Source organism: Chlamydotis macqueenii, chromosome 5 (genome assembly GCF_036417535.1).
Source record: "Chlamydotis macqueenii isolate bChlMac1 chromosome 5, bChlMac1.mat, whole genome shotgun sequence".
Taxonomy (NCBI): Eukaryota; Metazoa; Chordata; class Aves; order Otidiformes; family Otididae; genus Chlamydotis; species Chlamydotis macqueenii.
In genome coordinates, this window is record NC_141560.1 from 4,185,765 (window position 1) to 4,202,725 (window position 16,961).

Consider the following 16,961-nt stretch of genomic DNA (forward strand, 5'->3'; position numbering starts at 1 on the left):
GGAGGGGCAGGGCGGGAGATGGGCTCTGAGTATGGAGTTCTCCGTGCCACGAGGGTTTGAGGATATGAAGGTATACAGGAGAAGGTGGTTAATGTGAGAAAACCTTGATTTTTCAGGCGTGCCGTCCACCCTTCGGGTCTGGAATGTGAAAATTGGGACGTTTTGGGTAACTCTGTAAGCGAAACGTAACTCTGTAAGCGAAATGCGGCGGGATTTTGTGCCAGCTGAGGGGAAAACTCAACCCAGACGGCAAGGGGCCACAGGTCGCCCTCTGGCCCCGGACAGCACCCTTCGGTGGGCGGGGGAACGAACGCGGCCCAGCGCTGCCGACCCTCGGCGCCCCCGGGGAGGGCGGGGGGCCGGGGACGGTGCCGGGTCCGGCGGGAAGGCGCCACGTGACCGCGAGGGCGGGGAAAGGCGGGGGGGGGGGGGGTGGAGCGCGAGGAGGCGCCACGCGACGCGCGGCGGCGGTAGGGGTGGGGCCAGGCGCGCGCGCCCTTCCGGGCGGTGGGGAAAGGTGTAGGCGGGGCGTGTGACGTAGTTCCGCTTCCGCCTGGGCGTCGGGGTGGCGGTGGTGCTGCGGGGCCGCTCCTCCCGCCCCGCTCCCGCTCCCGCTCCCGCTCCCGGGCCTGCGCCGCGCTCCTCCCGCCCAGGTACCCGCCGCTCGCCCGGCCCCTCAGCCAGCGGGAGGGAGGGAGGGAGGGTCTGACCGGTGCGGGGGGGGGGTTCCACCTCACACCGCCCCCGGGCAGCGCCGGGCCCGCAGCTGCCGCTTCCCCCCTCGGACCCCCGGGAGGGGCGGGCGGGGAGGTGCCGCCGCCTCTCCCGGCCCCGGCGAGCTGCGGAGGGGGTGATACCAGGGGTCCGTGGCCTCGGGTGGGCGGCGGCAGCCACCCTCCCCGGCCTGGCCTGTCGCTTGGGGGTGCCGGTGGCGGCCTAACGGCTGCTGCCGCTCGCGGCTGCCGGGGGGGGGGGGACCGGCTTTGCCGCTGTCCGCAAAGCGCGGGAGGATCGTTTGTAGCGGAGCCCGGTCTGCTCTGTGTAGCAGGGGTAGCTGCTGCGTCCTGAGTGGGTAAAATATCTTGTGTGTGCTGCACAGTCGGATTGGTACGTGAATCTCTAAATGAATGTGGATCGCATAGTGCTTAACTCGAAGGTTCTTCACTAAAGGAAGCGTCAGGCAAGTCAACTTGTTGCAGTTTATGAGCAGTTGGTTCACCTTGTCAAACGCGAATGTGTTTAAGGTAGCTGACTTACTGGGAAAGCTTACACTGTGCGGTAGCAAAGGACACAGAGAGAACTGCTTACCTGGCAGGTTTCATCCCTGAGAGAGAACTTGTTTCTGGGTGAATTCCGTGGAAAACAGTGTTAATCTGATGCTGTTCGACTGTGCTGTCAGTCAATGTAAGAGCACAGGTAGCTTTTATTTTTTTTTAAACAAAACGGACACACCCTGCAACTACCCTCCCCAAGACCTGTGGAGGCCAGCGGCTGATGCAAAAATGTGTGGGAAATGTCAAAGCCGGAAAGCACTCCAGATACTTTTGAAACTTTAGTTCGTTCAAGTACGTTTTAACAGTGCAGATCGAGATGTGAATGATGCCAGCTGTAGCCATGCGCTGAGGTTGGATCCCAGAAAGCAGTTATCCTGGAAAAGAGCTTTTGTTCAGGAGCAGGAAGGTGTGTGGTTGTGTTTGTCACTGTTGAGGCTAGAACTGGAATATGACGCGCAGTTCTGATGTTTTTATTGGGGGGAGGAGCAGAAAAAACCCCTGCGGTGAAGGTGTTAGTCACTCACGCACAGGGTCAGTATGTTTATTTTATCCAAAACAAATAAAAATAATTAAGCTGATGATTTCTGAGTTTATAGGTTTGGTGGGAGGAGAACACAGGTACTCTTCAAATAGCTTTTACAGCTAGTTCTGAAAGACTTCTGAAGAATTGATAATTGGAAGCTGACGCTATGAATGAGAAATGAAGCATGCTTTTAAAAATGAGGATAACATGACGAGAATGCGCTCCATAGCTCGCAAGAAAGTTTAGAGTCAGCTGTGGAATAAATGTTTTAATTACTCTGAGCTGCTGGACTAATTTTCTTCTTGCAAAATTCACAGGGTAGGGTGGTGTGGACGGGGGGTGACCGTTGGCGACGGAGACTCGCTGTTCTCCGCTGGGCGTGTGTCACAGCTGGCGACGTACGTCCGCTGCGTTTGGAACCAGCTGCCTGTGGTGTGGGGACTGCGTGAAGCGGTTAGGGCTGGTCGTGGTGGGGAGGCAGCCGTGCAGCTGAACGGCCTGTCATGGGTGGAAGAGTGGAACAGCTTACGGTTCCTTATGGCTTTGCGTTTGTCAGGTCTTGGAAACTGATAAGACTTCTATTTAGAAAAAAAAAATATTCTTTTCTAGTAATTGATAATTTATAGCAAATGCGATGTTTTGGTTGTCGGTCTTAATTAAATCTGTCCTGAAAATCTGAAAACTAAAAGTCTGACTTTGATCCTTTCTGTCAGGCAAAACAGACATGGGAAGGGGCAAACAGATTCCCCAAACCTCAAGTAGCTGCTAATGATGTAACTGTTGTTTTTTTTCCCTTCAGTCTGTTTACCAGTTGTCTTCATTCTCCCAGTGAATAAACGTGCGGGTCAGATGATTGCACGGTACCTCGTGTGGCTGCCGAGAAGGCATTCAAGATTGGGAAGGGCCTGCTCTAAAATGTTGATACTTAATGCCTGAAGGTAGAAGCTGCAGAAATTTGCATATTTTAGAAAACATTTAGAAGCTGTCAGAGATTTGGTCTCTCTTCCATTTTGTCTGTATAGCTGTATAGTTGTACTTATGTGGGCAGAAATCTTGTTGTAGACGAGGTTGTGCTGGTAGGCATTAGTCATGTTACAGTGACAAAAGAACCTCGTTGCCGATGGAGCCATGCCACCCAGTGGAGATGCAGCCGAGCCTGTTGCGTCTAGAAAGCGTTTTTCTGTGCTTGAAAGATGATCTTGGAGACAGGAACTAAATCTGGCACATCAAGTGTTTGAAAAATGTCATACAACTTAGGGAAAAAAAAAAAGAAAAGCAGTTGATGCTTAGTTTTGGATAGCTTTGGTAAAAGAAAGGAAAAGTGTTTAGCACAGCTCTTTCTAACAAGGGCCCCTAAGGACTCGAGATGGATAAAGCCAGGAAAGGCAAGAACATGGGGAAAAATGCTGCTACATCCATCAGTTTCCGTTGGACTGGATGTGATCAGAGAGATTTTAGAGCTTAAAAGCCACTGTGGAGCTGTTTTATTGTGGAAGCTGATGGATTTAGTGTGCCTCACGTAGCACCGTGCTTTCAAACCCAGGTCTTTCATAGACCTCTTTGAAAGTCAAGACTTGGTCTTGAAGCACTGTTGGTAGAATCAGCCTAGCAGTGCTGTGTCAGAGCGCTTCTCAACCTCCGTCCAGCCTGTGGTGTGGAGCCTGGCAGGCTTGCTTGTCTCACCTACCTGCTGTTAGTTTTTGGGAGCAGCTCATGGGTGTCCAGGAGGGCCTGGTCCGTGGTCTGAAGATTTTCCTGTATGTGGTTTCTGGGTAGGTGCAGTGGAAGTCCTCCATGCCCTCTCGTCACTCTCCTGGGTAAAGGATGAGAGAGATTCTGCTCCTAGATGTTTTTGTTTGGTTTTTTTTTTTCCCCTCTCTCTGTAGACATTGGTCATTTCTGTCTTTCCTTTCCTTTAGTTTTGTACTTCTGGCCACGCGTGTTCTCGGAGGTGGCTGAGGAATGGTGCCCTGACCAGCCAGCCGATGTGGAGCTGGCAGGCTCTGTGCTTCTGGAGAGAGCAGGGGATGTTTCCAGGGGCGGCGGCCTTCAGAAAACAAAGGAAATCTTATCTTACCGCTCAGTGGATGCCAGCAGGACTTCAATTTGAATGCTGCCGGTTCTGCAGTTTTTCTGCTCCCTGCCAAATTACTTAAGCTCCTGAAACCTCTGTCTTCCACTCGCTCTTTCTTCCCCCCAACTCCAGGAAAGAAAGATTTGAAGTGGAGTTGAGATGTGGCACAATGGACATCTGTTACATGAATCTGCTTTTCTCTGCTCGTTTCAGTGCTTGTGCGGTGCTCTTCTAGGAAAGCTTCAAGAGAAAATCAGAGTCCATTTGTTTACTGGCTCTAAAAATCTAGTCGAGGCACCATTCAGTACATTTTTCTAAAATCTTGAGCCCCCACGTGGCCTTTGGGGACTTTAAAATGGAGTTACTTGGAGGTCTTCTGTCTGACCGTGTCTCTGAGTCTAATCTGTGAGCGTGTGGATGCCTTGGGCGATGCTCCTACAAATATAGTTGGTATTTCCGTAAGGTTTGGATTGAAACTCTTTATACTAGTGTCGAACTACTTGAATGGAATATGGATTCTGGATTTAAATACAAATTAGTTCATACGTTGTCTGAATGTGTCCGATGACGATTTCAGTTTCTTTTTTTTTTTTTTTTATTAAATGAGGGTGGCAGTACCCAGATTCAGTGCATGTTTAAAAGATGTCCCTGAAGCAGGCCATCCTGTCTGCAAGAGGATCCTTGACATGCTTGGCATTGACTCAGTTATGCCAAATGTTGCCAACAAATGTTGCTCTAGTCTGCTTGCCAAAATAAAAAAGCCACTAAATCTCATTATAAGCTATGCTTAACTACGCTGCTTTTTTTTCCACAAAAAGCAGCAGAATTGTTTCCTTAATTTTCATGGCGCAGAAATATTTTGAAATTAACTGTTGACATATGTTGGGGATATTTGTTGGTATTTTGCAAGCAGGCCTGTTTCAACTCTGTTCCTCCGCTGCTTCGACTTAGATTGGCTACTCTGTCACTTTTGTGACAGATCATAGGATTTTCTTCCGAGTTCTCCTTCAGGTCTGTTTCCTCCCTTCCTTCTCTCCCTTGCAGCATATGTTCTAACTTCTTCTGTGGTTTTTTTTTTTTCAGTTTCTTGTAGATCTGTTTTTCACTTGGTCTTACCCCATCTCCCCATCTGCCTAAAGAAAAGATGATTCTCTCGGCCTGTTTTGGTGTTGCTTTTTGCTAACCTGTTTGTTTTTATTTTTGCTTATGAATACATGCACGCTTATGTAAAAAATTTCTTTTGTACTTGTCTCTATTAATGATTGATTTCCTGTATTTTGTGGGTTATGTTAAGTAGCTTCTGTGTCTGTATAGGTAACTTGAACTGCAATGCCACCTAAAAAGCACATACCAGCTTCTGATGGTTCATTTCAAAAACTAGTGAACTATTTTAACACAAGAGGTATCTATTGAGGAAAAAAAATGAGCTTTTTTTTTTCTGGTAAATGTCTCTCGAACGGCTGAGCTGCTAATAATGGGAGCAGAAACCACTTTCCTGATGTAGTTCAGTTAGTTCTTCAACTTTAAACAAATAGTCATTGACCTGAAGAGCGTACCTCAGCTGATACAAAGGTTCAGGTATTTGTACTTCCTTGAAGGAACTGCTGCTGTTGGAGCTTTAACAAACCTTCAGATGCATGCAGTTAGGCACTGATTGCCACCAGAGTGCTAACTTTGTGGATATGAATTTAAAAGGTTTATTTAAGTTATTAGGTTGTCGTAGTTCAGCCCCGATCAGGACCAGACTACGCAATCTCTCTCTCACTCCCCCCACCTTCCGAGAGAACAGGGAGAGAAAATATAAGGAAAAACGGCTCGAGGTTTGAGATAAGGACAGGGAGAAATCCTTAAAGTTACCGTCACGGGCAAAACAGACTCGACTTGGGGAAAACTATTCATTTATTACTACAAACAGCAGGATAGTGAGACAGGGAACAAGATAACCTGCCCCCACCCCTCCCTCTTCCCGGGCTTAACATTATCTCTACCACCTTCCCCTCCCGAGCGGCACAGGGGGGAAGAGGGAATGGGGGTTGCGGTCAGTTCATCACATGTTGTTTTACGCCGCTGCTTCATGGTTGGGAGAAGAACTCCTTGCATTCCTCCCCTGCTCCGTTGTGGGGTCCCTCCCACGGGCCACAGTCCTTCGTGGAACTGCTCCAGCGTGGGTCATCTCTTCCACGGGTGCAGTCCCTCCAGAACAGCTGTCCCAGCGGGCCCTCCACGGGCCACAGCCGCCTTCAGGCATCCACCTCCCCCGGTACGGGGTCCTTCACGGGCTCCAAGTGGATCTCTGCTCCTCCGTGAACCTCCATGGGCTGCAGGGGGACAACCTGCTCCACCATGGTCATCACCACAGGCTGCAGGGGAATCTTGGCCAGGAGCCGCATTACTCCTCCCCCTCCTTCTGAACTGACCTTGGCATCTGCAGCCGTTCCTCACAACAGGCTGGTAGATGTCTCTCAGGATCTTTTTTTACATCTTATTCACTTCTCATCTCCTTTCCACTTCTTGCAGCCAGGCCGGACCGAGTTGGGCCCAGTCGGCCGCCTGGCGAGAGGCCAGAGGGTGAGGCCTGCAAGGCCCATGAGGCCTGCGCCTCCCCCTCTGCGCCTCTGCCCCCGCTCAGCTTCTTCACATCTTCTCTTCTCTCTCTTTTTTTCTGTTTTCCCATTCTTAAATACGTTATCGCAGAGGCGTTATCATGAGACATTCTGTTACCAATCGGCTCGGCCTTGGCCAGCAGCAGGTCCGCCCTAGGCCCGGCCGAGTCCGCTGAACAAAGGGGAGCGACTTCTAGCAGTTTCCTACAGAAGCTGCCACCTTAGGCCCCCCTCGCTAACAAAACCACGACATAGGTGTTTCTTAAAAGGTTTCTATAAATTATGAGGTGGAACTTGAGAAGTTCACTGTGTTTCCACAGGGGTTGCTCGGCGTGGTCGTAAATAACTTGGGAAATGAGATGAGCAGTGTCTTGTTGATACGAAGCCATTCAGGAAAGTAAAGATTAGGTAATAAAATGGCAGATAAAATTCAATGTCGATAAATCTGTATTTCAGAGTAGATAAATGTGGAGCGGTGCATATAATTTCATATATAAAATGATGGGCTGACCCCTAATACCGAGGAATGAAATATTGCCGTAGAAGTGTCAGTTCAGTAGTGATCCAGAAGCAGATGAAACACGAAGAAGTATTAAGTAGGAAATAGAAGACAAACCAGAACATAATTATGAAACTGTATAAATCAATGGTTATTCCACATGTTCAATTCCTTGCGGTTCTTTCTTGTTATTCATCTCAAAAGATACAAAAGAATTGGAAAAGCCTCAAAGAGAGGCGGTGAGGATAATCAAAGGTATGGAGTAGCTGCTGCGCAAGGGTCAGTGAATAAGCTGGAGCTCAGCTTGGAGGAGGAACAGCTAAGAGAAAATGGTAAAAATCTGTAGAATAATGATCGGCATGGCCAGGATAAGAATAGATTTACTGCTTTCCTCAGCTGCAGGAGTGAAGGAGCAACAACTGTAACTAGCAAGATCCAGGTTTAGAAAAAAAAAAAGATGCCTTTTTGTGTAACGAATAGCAGCCCTGTGGAGTCCTTGCCACTGGATGTTGTAGGTACGAGCAGGGAAGCTAGATGTGTTTGTGGGAAAATAAATTCTTTGAGGTAATTGCCTACAAATTAGGAAGTCTCTGAGCTTGGAATCACTGAAATATTGGGGTGAGTGCCATCCCTGTTCTTGTTCTTCCCTGCTGTCATTGCTGAATGTAAAATGGGATGCTGAGCTAAATGGCCCCTTGTTCATAAGATGGCCCCTCTGTCGTAAGATTAGAAAATTGTGTAGATAGTAATAAATTTACAATACCGCTTTGGAGAAGACTCTGGTTTATACATGCAGTATTTACACTGTGTATTTTTAGTGTAATGGAGCTTATACACCTATTTATTGGAGGCTGTCTGGGCAAACGTCCATCCCTGAGACCAGTCTCTGTTTTGGAAGTCTGGTCTTCACCCTCAACATGGGAAAACAAGGATTGTTTTTCATGGGGATCAACCTGGCAGTAGTATATTTTGCATTTTTTTTTTCTTTCATTCCCCTCTATCTCCTATGCTCTCCCTTAGAACTTTCTGGCTGCACTGGGGCACGTGCACCTATTTCACCTGCCCTTGGTCATCCTTTCAAGAGTTCTTCACCTCAAGTCCTGATAAAGGTTGACAAAGCCAGTCAGCCTTCATTGTGGTGAAGCTCTGGAAAGCTCCAAGTGCAGTAGTTGCCTTCATGACAAGATAGGACATAATTCACTGGTCCCTATTTTGAATGCTTCTTGTAAGCGTCGAGCGGTGAGAAGTCAGGTACGTGTTAGACCTTTGCCGTGTCTGTGTTCAGTTAAGGCTCGTTAGCTGGAGTCAGCGAACGTACATGAGAGCACCCACAACCCTTCGTATGTTCTGACGTCATTGGAGGATAAAGTGTCAGCAAACTAATAAAACAGTTATTTTATTTCTGACAATGAGATCTGCATGGGGATTTAGTAATGTTTTGGTTTAGGTGCATTAACTTCGCCTGCAAGCAGCCTGCCATAACTTCCCTGACTCCCAGTTTAGAAAAGACCTTGAATACTTTACAGGCATCACTGTCTGGGTAGGCTGCCTACTCGGTATTAATATTTGAAATATTTTTTTCTTAGCGTAATGTGACCCATTTACATTATGCGTTGGTCCTGTCTGAGATGAGACAGGTAGAGGCTGAAGATTTCCTTTTAATGAGAACTTTCTCAAGAGGAAAGTACATCTGTATGGGCCAGGGTCGTTAAAACAAAGCCCCTGCTAAGAGATGCTGCCGGTTCAACACTTGCTGTGGTTTGAATGAGACAAATGTAGAGTTTGTCTCGTGAACTCTTGCTTGAAATACTTTTATTATTTTCAACAAATTTCACTTTATCTTACCTTACTTTTCAGCAAAATGTCTGGAACTGATGATTTTTCGGTAAGTAACAGTTTTTCTTTCCTGAAGATCAGCCAGTTGTGTTACTTCATTCTAAAAGCTGACGTAACTTTTTCAAGAAGAAGGGGAGCTTACAGCTGAGAGGCGATTTCCTCTGTATTGCAGTTGTGGTGTTTTCCTTTTGGGTCGATGTAGCAATCTGTGGACTAAGCTTATGAAGCTGCTAGGTGCCTTGTGGGTTCTCTGCTGCGATATTAACAGAGGAGTTGTGCTTTAATAGTGTCAGAATAGCTATAATGGAAATCTGTGAAAATCTTTTTGAATTTGCGCTGAAATTGCTTATTGCTATGTGTGGTAGGTCGCCTTTTATCTTTGGTTTTCTAGCTGCAGCATGTCAGAATGCTTCTTCTACCTTAATGATAGAAGCTGCACAAAAATGAATGTAATCATCTCTGTGCAGCAACAAAGACCTCTTCTCCCATTTTGGCAACCGAAACATGTACACGTAGCGGGTGAATGTCTGCACCTAGTGAGTCCAGTAGGCATTTTACGTTCTCACTGATGCTTTATCTTTTAGTTGGCAGATGCTTTACCAGATCAGTCGCCTGCTAAAACCTCCAAAGTGAGCAGTACAAAACCTGGTCAGCAGCCTGGTCAGCCGCCGCAGGGTTGGCCGGCTTCGAATCCTTGGAACAACCCAAGCGCTCCCCCTACGGCGCCAGCCGGACTGCCACCAAATACGTCCGCTTCCAGCGTGCCATTCGGACCTCCACCAACAGGAATGTATCCTTCAATGCCCCCTGGACCGCCTGCTCCATTTCCTCCTCCTCCTACTGGACCCTCTTGCCCTCCTCCTGGTGGTCCATATCCACCCCCAACTGTGCCAGGTCCTGTCCCGCCAGGGCAATATCCTCCACCAAATATGCCCTTTCCAGAGCTTCCAAGACCTTACGGTGGTCCGACAGAGCCAGCTGCACCTCCTGCTCCTGTTGGGCCATGGGGATCCATGCCCTCTGGAGCATGGGGACCAACAATGGGAGGGCAGTATCCTGCACCTAGCATGCCATATCCACCCCCAGGGCCATATTCCGCTCCTACCCAGACTCCAGGGGCTGCGCCAACAGTACCATGGGGTACGGTCCCACCTGGAACATGGGGACCTTCACCGCCAGGTCCATTTCCTCCACCCACAGGATCATATCCAGCTCCAGGACTATATCCTACGCCCCCTAATCCTTTTCAAGTGCCATCTGGTCCTGCTGGTGCTCCATCAATGCCTGGTGGTCCCCATGTGAGTATTTAATTTTGGTCTTGAATTACTCTAAAATGTTATACTTTTAAGCACGGAAATCCAGTAGCGTAAGACCTGCTAGCGCAGGGAAGGAATTTTGGCATACCTGTCTTATTTCTGTAGTCAGGGGAATAATAGCCAACTTCTTTTTAAATGCTGAACTAAATGTACTAGAACAGTGAAATTACACGAAGTTGGAGTGTGTCGGTCTTCCGCTACTTGGGAAGCTTTTTCTAAAAGGCAAAGAAGGGGGGAAACCTTGAAATAATTTTCGAAATAGAAAATTTTGTAATCTCCGTAATCTAGAGAGATTGCTCCTAGGGCACGTAGGGAAGAAATAACAAATTATAATGATGAATTTGTTTTAAATTAAGAATTTTGTAACTGAATTAACTGCTTTGTGAAAAGCCTGTATTGACCATGCATTGTTGTCTCTTGCAGCCTTACCGTTGAATACATTCTGGGCAACAAAATACTGTAGCTTTCCACCTTCATCTACTACTTACAGAGATTTTTACAGTTTTTGTTTCAGTAATGTTTGGGGCTATGAAGAATACTTGCCTCTTGTATGTGCATTTGAGGTATGAAGGAGCAGTTTGCGTAAATTTACCATTTGCTCATGTGCTGGCGTCATTGTTTGGTTTAATAAAATGAATTACGAAGAGCAGAAATAAAACTAACATCTGTGGTTCTTACGTTGGCAAGTGTTCCTTGGAAAAATGGGGGTTGCCAAGTAACGGTTATAAAGAATCAGGCCCAAAGACTTTAAAAAAAAAAAAAAAGTTCTTAAATTTCTGTGAATGCTTTAAGTCTTGTTGCCAGACTTGTGCTGGTCACTGGATGGATGGATAGTCATATTTTGTCTATTTTCAGGTTATTCTAAAATGTCAATAAAAAAGTGTTTCAAGATTTTTGTCAAGAAACCTAATTTTTGAACGTGCTACGGTAATTCAAACTAAAGAGACAGAGCATGTGAACTTGAAGGTTTTCTCAGCATTTTGTATATACTCAAAACAATTGCTCGATCTGGGACTGCGGAAGAGAAGAAACACCTTCGAAACACTCGGTCTGACCTGTCAGCACACTGTTCGCGTTCGCAGACAGGCATTTGTGTGCAAATTAAATAACCTGGATGTGCAGTTAACTTTGATTCAACAAATGTGAGTTTTATGCATGCAAATGAGGACATCGTTTTGCCAGTTCTCATTCTGTGGTGGTTGGAAGTTTGGCTTGGTCTACGTAAAGGGAAACTCATTCCCACTTAGGTAAGGTACTTCCCTGTTTCTAACCTGGGTTCCAGTCATCTAAAATTTGACTTTGCTGCTGGGTCGTGTAAACTCAGCAGAGTTTTTCAGACTCTCTGGAAACTGAACTTGAGCTTAAAAGATCAAAAATCCCCCAGCCTGACAATTCCCTTCCCGACAGTTTTTGGCACGGCGTTGAGTTCTGTCAGCTACAGAGATCCTTTGTGTCGTCCTTACTGCCACGGTTGAGAACGAGGAGGTCTCGTTGGGGCTCCGCTGAGTGTTGGAACGGGGAGAAGTCCTCTGTTCTCAGCTAGGTGTCTGCATACCTCACTGAGTAAGTGTAAGCTGGGAGTAACTGAATGTCTAGAAGCCTGTGCACTGCTGTGTAGCTGTCCCTCCTCTGAGGGGGGCACTGCAGTAAGTTTTCATATTCTTGCCGTATCTGTGCAAAGAGCATGCGAGGGGTTTGCTGCAATGTTAGTTTAGCGCTACCAAGACGCACTGCCACGTGTCAGTGAGGAGTTCTGGCACTCTTTGTGGTACTTCATAGCCTACACTTTGACCATGGACAGTTTGTTTCATCCCCCGCGGGGGACGTCCTAACTTAGGCTCTGTAGGTAGAATTAGGAACAAATTTTGCTTAACACGGTAGCTCATTAGGCAGTCTCTGTATCATGGAACTGTGAAAGCAAGTTAATTCTCTTCCAGTACCTTATTGTGGCTTCCTGCATGCATGTGGTGGACTTCTTTAAAAAAAAAAAAAACAAAAAAAAACCAAAAAAAACCAAACAAAAACAAATGGGGTGACCTGGTGGTGATGCTTGTTATCAGTCTTGGCCTTTATGGGAAAGTCCTGCAATATTTTTTTGCAGAAGAAAGCAGTCAGCTTAGCTGTGGCTGTTTTAATCTGATGTCGTGAACGCTAATAGCAGAGGTACGTGTAATTTTTTTTGTTTGAGGAAGACAATACTGGAGCTGAACAAAAACACTTAACATTTCAGCTTAAAGCCTAGCATCTGTAACCCTAGAAATAGGAACCAAAAGTGCAGATCTTCACTGCCCATAAACAAGCCCCAGTTGCCCCCCTGAACAGCGGACTTGGCTTAGATCTTGGCAAGACTGAGTAAAAATAAGCGTAGGAGAACATCTACCACATTTGCTCAAGTGCTTTTGTGATACCTGCAGCCTTACATTATAAATCAACGTGATGAAAAAAACCATTTATTCCAAATGAACGGATCATGCAGCAGCAGCACTCCAGTTTGGAATTGCACTGGCCCCACGTCTTTGCAGGGAACGGGAAGAGGTCGGAAAGGGTAAAGCAAACGCAGCGAGTAAAGATTTTTGGAAAGGAGATTTGTAAAAGTAACTAGACTTCTAGGTTCTTCCTGAAATAGGCAGGATTTATTACTGGAACATTTAGGCTAAAATTCAGTATATATGGGATGTTTTTCAATGTATATTCGTATTTCTTGAGGTCATGAAAGCTGTTTCATAACCCCTTTGTTTTTGTGAGCAGAGTTCTTTGCCTAGCAGTGAAAAGGGTATACCTGTTAATCTATTGTGTAAAAACTCAAGTTGTCACTATATACCGTGTAGTAACTTTATCACATGTTTATGTCAAGTGTGAGCAACTTCTGGCCTGAAGCTTTTGCAATGGAATTTGTACATTTCTCTGCATCATCGGAGTTAAAATTGCTGAGGAGTTCATTTTGACTTGTGCTTTGAGATTGCCATCCTGCCTTTGTTTACAATATGAAATATAAGCAATCACATCTTTAAAGTATAGATTATCACCTGCTGCTGTATTTTCTTTAGATGAAACAAATATTGCTGTATGATAGTGAGAAGCTATAAATACAGGATTTGATATTTTTTTGAAAACGCTGTCACTTTTGTATAAGATTAGACATTAAACGTATTTTCAAGACTGTCGCGTTTACTGTTTTTCAATCACTGCTTTTGACGTGCTTGTGTAGACTTTTGCCTTGAATGACTAGTAAAAAGAGGACGTCCTTGATTTGCAAAGACTGAATATAAAATGAGAACTGCTTGACTTCTGTGAGTGTTTTTCCTCTTCCTTTTGTGCTTTTTGCAGCCTGTGCATAAGGCAGATTGAGTGTGGATGCGACCATTGCCGTATTTTAGCATGTCAGCCTCGGGTATTGCCTCTTCACAAACCTCCTTGTTAATTAAGAGAAAAAAGATCCGATCTTGCTTGTTCTAGAGGAGGAATGGGACTTTTTTTTTTTTTTTATCTGTGGGGAGTGTGTGGGTTTTGTGTGTGTTTGGTTTTTTCCTGGCTCTGAACAATTTCTATGCTAGATTGACCCGTGGATGTGGTAAGTGACCCACAAACCAGCGTGTTGATACGCGTACCAGGAGTTTGATGGGACAGGGCGTATAATTGCGTTGGAGAAACTCCAGGGCTTGGCAGTGGTGTGAACTATGAAGTTTGGGCATCGCTCATTGCTACGCTGAAATTCTTTGTGTGTAGCGGCTTGCAGAACGGTTCACACTGAGCTGTCCATGCTGCTGCCTTTGTCTACACCTTCGCCCTTTCAGGAGGTAAAAATGGCAGCAGCGAGCAGTAAAGAGTGGAAACAAATATTTATCCCCTCTAAGGCTTAGCAAACAAACTTTTCTTAGACCATGCACCAGAAGTAATCCTTACATCTGTTAATAGAATGTGCGGCCAATGCTTTGTCTTCACAGTGTTCGGCTCTGGGATTGTCTGCTCCTCTGGATCCCTGAAGTGAGTTGTCTCTTGGAACCGTTTGGCATGGGCAGAGAGGAGGACGTGGGTATGCTGATCCCGTTGTGTTAATTGCTTACTGCCCTGCAGACTCAAAAAACTTTAATCACATTTTTGGGGGGCATCTGACAAGTGATACTTATCTACGTAATTCTTAGGGGGGTCGTTAGTTTTGAAAAACAAATCCCGGGTCTTGCAAAGTGCTGATTATGTGCGTGGTTAGAGCCACGGCGTGGGAACTGTGAAGGCAGAAGCCTGAACTCTCTGCAGGCAAGTTCTGTGCGCAGCAACGGCTCTGGCGTGGATTCACTGACCAGCCTGTTTAAAACCACCCCCGCGCCGTCCGAAGGGCGGGATGTTGAGAGGAAGGTTGTCGTAGCCTCTGTCTAGCAAAAGCCCTTGGGCGTCTAAGGAATTTTTAATTCCGATTTTTCTTGATAGTGGCTTTCCTATTTCTGAAATTAAGCACAAGCTTCCAGTTGTTAGAAGGCAACTCCGTACACTTTGAACAGCCGTTACTCGCCAGGCACGTAGTAGAGGAGTGTGTCAAGTGTCATCTGACAAATCAAGAAATGCAAGTTTCAACTTTAATATAAGCTTCTAATCGACGGGTACGCGCTGTGAGATTGTCACTGCGTTACACCACGAGACAGATCTGGCGTGGACTTGGGTCCGGCCGCGCTCTGTGGGTGGGAATCGGTATTTGTGACGCTGGGAGCGGCGAGCTCTGCGTGCGCAGTGCCGGCTCCGCCTGGCCGTCGCCGATACTTGGGCGTGCGTGCTGCCGGTGCGCGGGCAGAGGTCGCGGTGCTGAGGGTCGTGGTCGGAAGAGGGATAGCGGGTAGATAGACACGGCCTTTGCATGCCTCGTCTTGGATCTGGTTTTCCCAAATAAGTTTTCAAGGTCGTTGTAGTGGGAGAATCGGCTATAACTGTTCCTCACAATTCAGTGGAATTTAAGTTAACTTGATCTAAACGTGTGCGTGCCTGCAGACACCTGTTATGCTGATAACAGCAAAGTAAAATTCTCTTTTTTTGGTCACTGTTGCCCGCAGAATCTCTTGGCGATGTGGGAAATCCAAGGTTAAAAGCTGCTGGTGCGCTGTTGAAAGCAGGTGCTTTCGTTCTGGACATCTGCTGATCAAGTTGACCCGTTTGATGACAGTGAGGACGGCAGAACGGGGACTTTGTATCCCCCGTGCAGCAGATCATAAGCTGTCGTAAAGTGCAGTTAGAAGTTACACCTAGATGAGTAAGAAGGGACAGTCAGCGTAATAGCACGAGCACTTCAGCTCCGTAGTGTCGCTTTCCGAAGGGAACCCTCCCTCTGAAATGAGAGATGGAGGGAGAAAACACCGATAGCTGTCTTCCTCTCCTCTTTCCAACTTTCTCATGGCGCTCAGCAGCGAAGGGCCGTGCTGCCAAGTCAGTTGGCACGCCTTTGGGTTTAGTTTCAGGTCCTAAGTTCTGTTGTCTGCAGGAGATCCTACCTGGTCTTGCAGGCTCCTGCTGTTGTGGTTGGGATTAGGTCAAGGGCTTCCCGTACCACGTCACCCTCAAACTCTTGCACCAAGCTGTGAGGGCCGTCAACCTCTGAATTTGTTTCACTTGGCTTAGTGGTGGCTTAAGTATATGTCTCCTTATCTCCTCCCCCTCTGCCACCACCCCGGTTGTTTCTAAAGCAGTTACTTCCCTGGTACAGTCCCACCTACATCCCGCAGAGTGCTCCGCTGAACGGGGCAGAGCCAAAAGCTGCTGCCGCCGTGGGGCGCGAGGTAAATGGGCCCTTGGTGAGGAGACACTTGCGTTGGGCTGTTTGCTGGTCGGAGGAAGCTCATCCAGAAGAGGATCTGCAGCACGTGTCCTCTGCAAGCATTTAATGCCATCTTCTGCAGACGAATTCATTTCTCTGAGCTGGAGAGGGATCCTGGGGAGGACGAGCTGTTTAAATTAAAAGTTGGGTCTTGGGGGAGGTTGGGTGGAAGCTGGGTCCCCTGCTGAGCCTTATCCCATTACGAGCCGTTGCCAAGTGCCAGTTTAGGCTGGAGCTGGCATCCTCAGTGTGAAATGGGGGGGAATTATTTATCATTTGGATTTAAAGAGGAAAACTTCCTGCTGCTGGTGGAGATGGTATTCGAAAGCAAACGCCAGCTCATATTGCTGCAAAATGATGATGGTATGAGTTTAAGCAAGAGAGAAATTATGAGGACCATCAAGCATTGGAACGGGTTGCTCAAAGAGGCTGTGCAGTCTCCATCCTTGGAGATTTTCAAAGCCATCCTGGATAAAGCCCTGGGCTGGCCTCGGAGCTGGCCCTGCTCCAAGCAGGGATTAGGAACCTCCTGGTGTCCCTTCCCAGCAGCATCACCCCGTGACTCTGAAATTCACATTGCTCCATGTCTGATGAAAAGCAAACATGGAATTTCTCTCTTTAAACAAATTCATAAGGTGACAAATGACTTTTGGGGCTTACTCTGGCTCATCAGTGCAGCGTTGCTCTGGGGTACATCTGTGGCTTCTGGTGGGAACCCAGTACGTGCTAGCGAGGGCTGATCTGTCAGGATATTCCATTTTTATTATCTTGGAACCTTTTTAATACAGGCTTTTCGACGTCTTAGCAGCTTCCACTTCAGGCTTTCACGTTTGCATGTCAACCTTGATGGTGTCCCTGTTTTCCTGCTCGGAACCTGGAACGTGAGGGTGACGGCATCAGCAGGTCTGAGCCTCCACTGCCGTGTTCCTCGTCTTGATGCTCTCCCGTTGGTCCATACTGGCTGTCGGAGTAAGTAGTTGCTAAAAAGAGAGCGTCTGTGGGGGTGACACCGAGCAAAAACCACTCCGAATGGGTCAAA

General features: G+C 47.0%; 1 protein-coding gene across 2 annotated transcripts; it reads left to right on the forward strand.

Annotated features, from left to right (window-relative positions):
• Window positions 1-559: 559 nt before the first annotated feature.
• On the forward strand, window positions 560-13,285 carry MAPK1IP1L (mitogen-activated protein kinase 1 interacting protein 1 like). 2 transcript variants are annotated; one of them, XM_086748635.1, is made up of 4 exons: window positions 560-653; window positions 8,831-8,858; window positions 9,394-10,107; window positions 10,549-13,285. In XM_086748635.1, exons 2-4 carry the CDS (start codon window positions 8,835-8,837, stop codon window positions 10,558-10,560), a joined length of 750 nt encoding a protein of 249 aa, XP_086604761.1. In that variant the 5' UTR covers window positions 560-653; window positions 8,831-8,834; the 3' UTR covers window positions 10,561-13,285. The 2 variants fall into 2 exon arrangements, with proteins under 2 accessions (XP_086604761.1, XP_086604762.1); XM_086748636.1 differs by lacking the exon at window positions 560-653 and adding an exon at window positions 8,003-8,224.
• The last annotated feature ends 3,676 nt before the right edge of the window (window positions 13,286-16,961 follow it).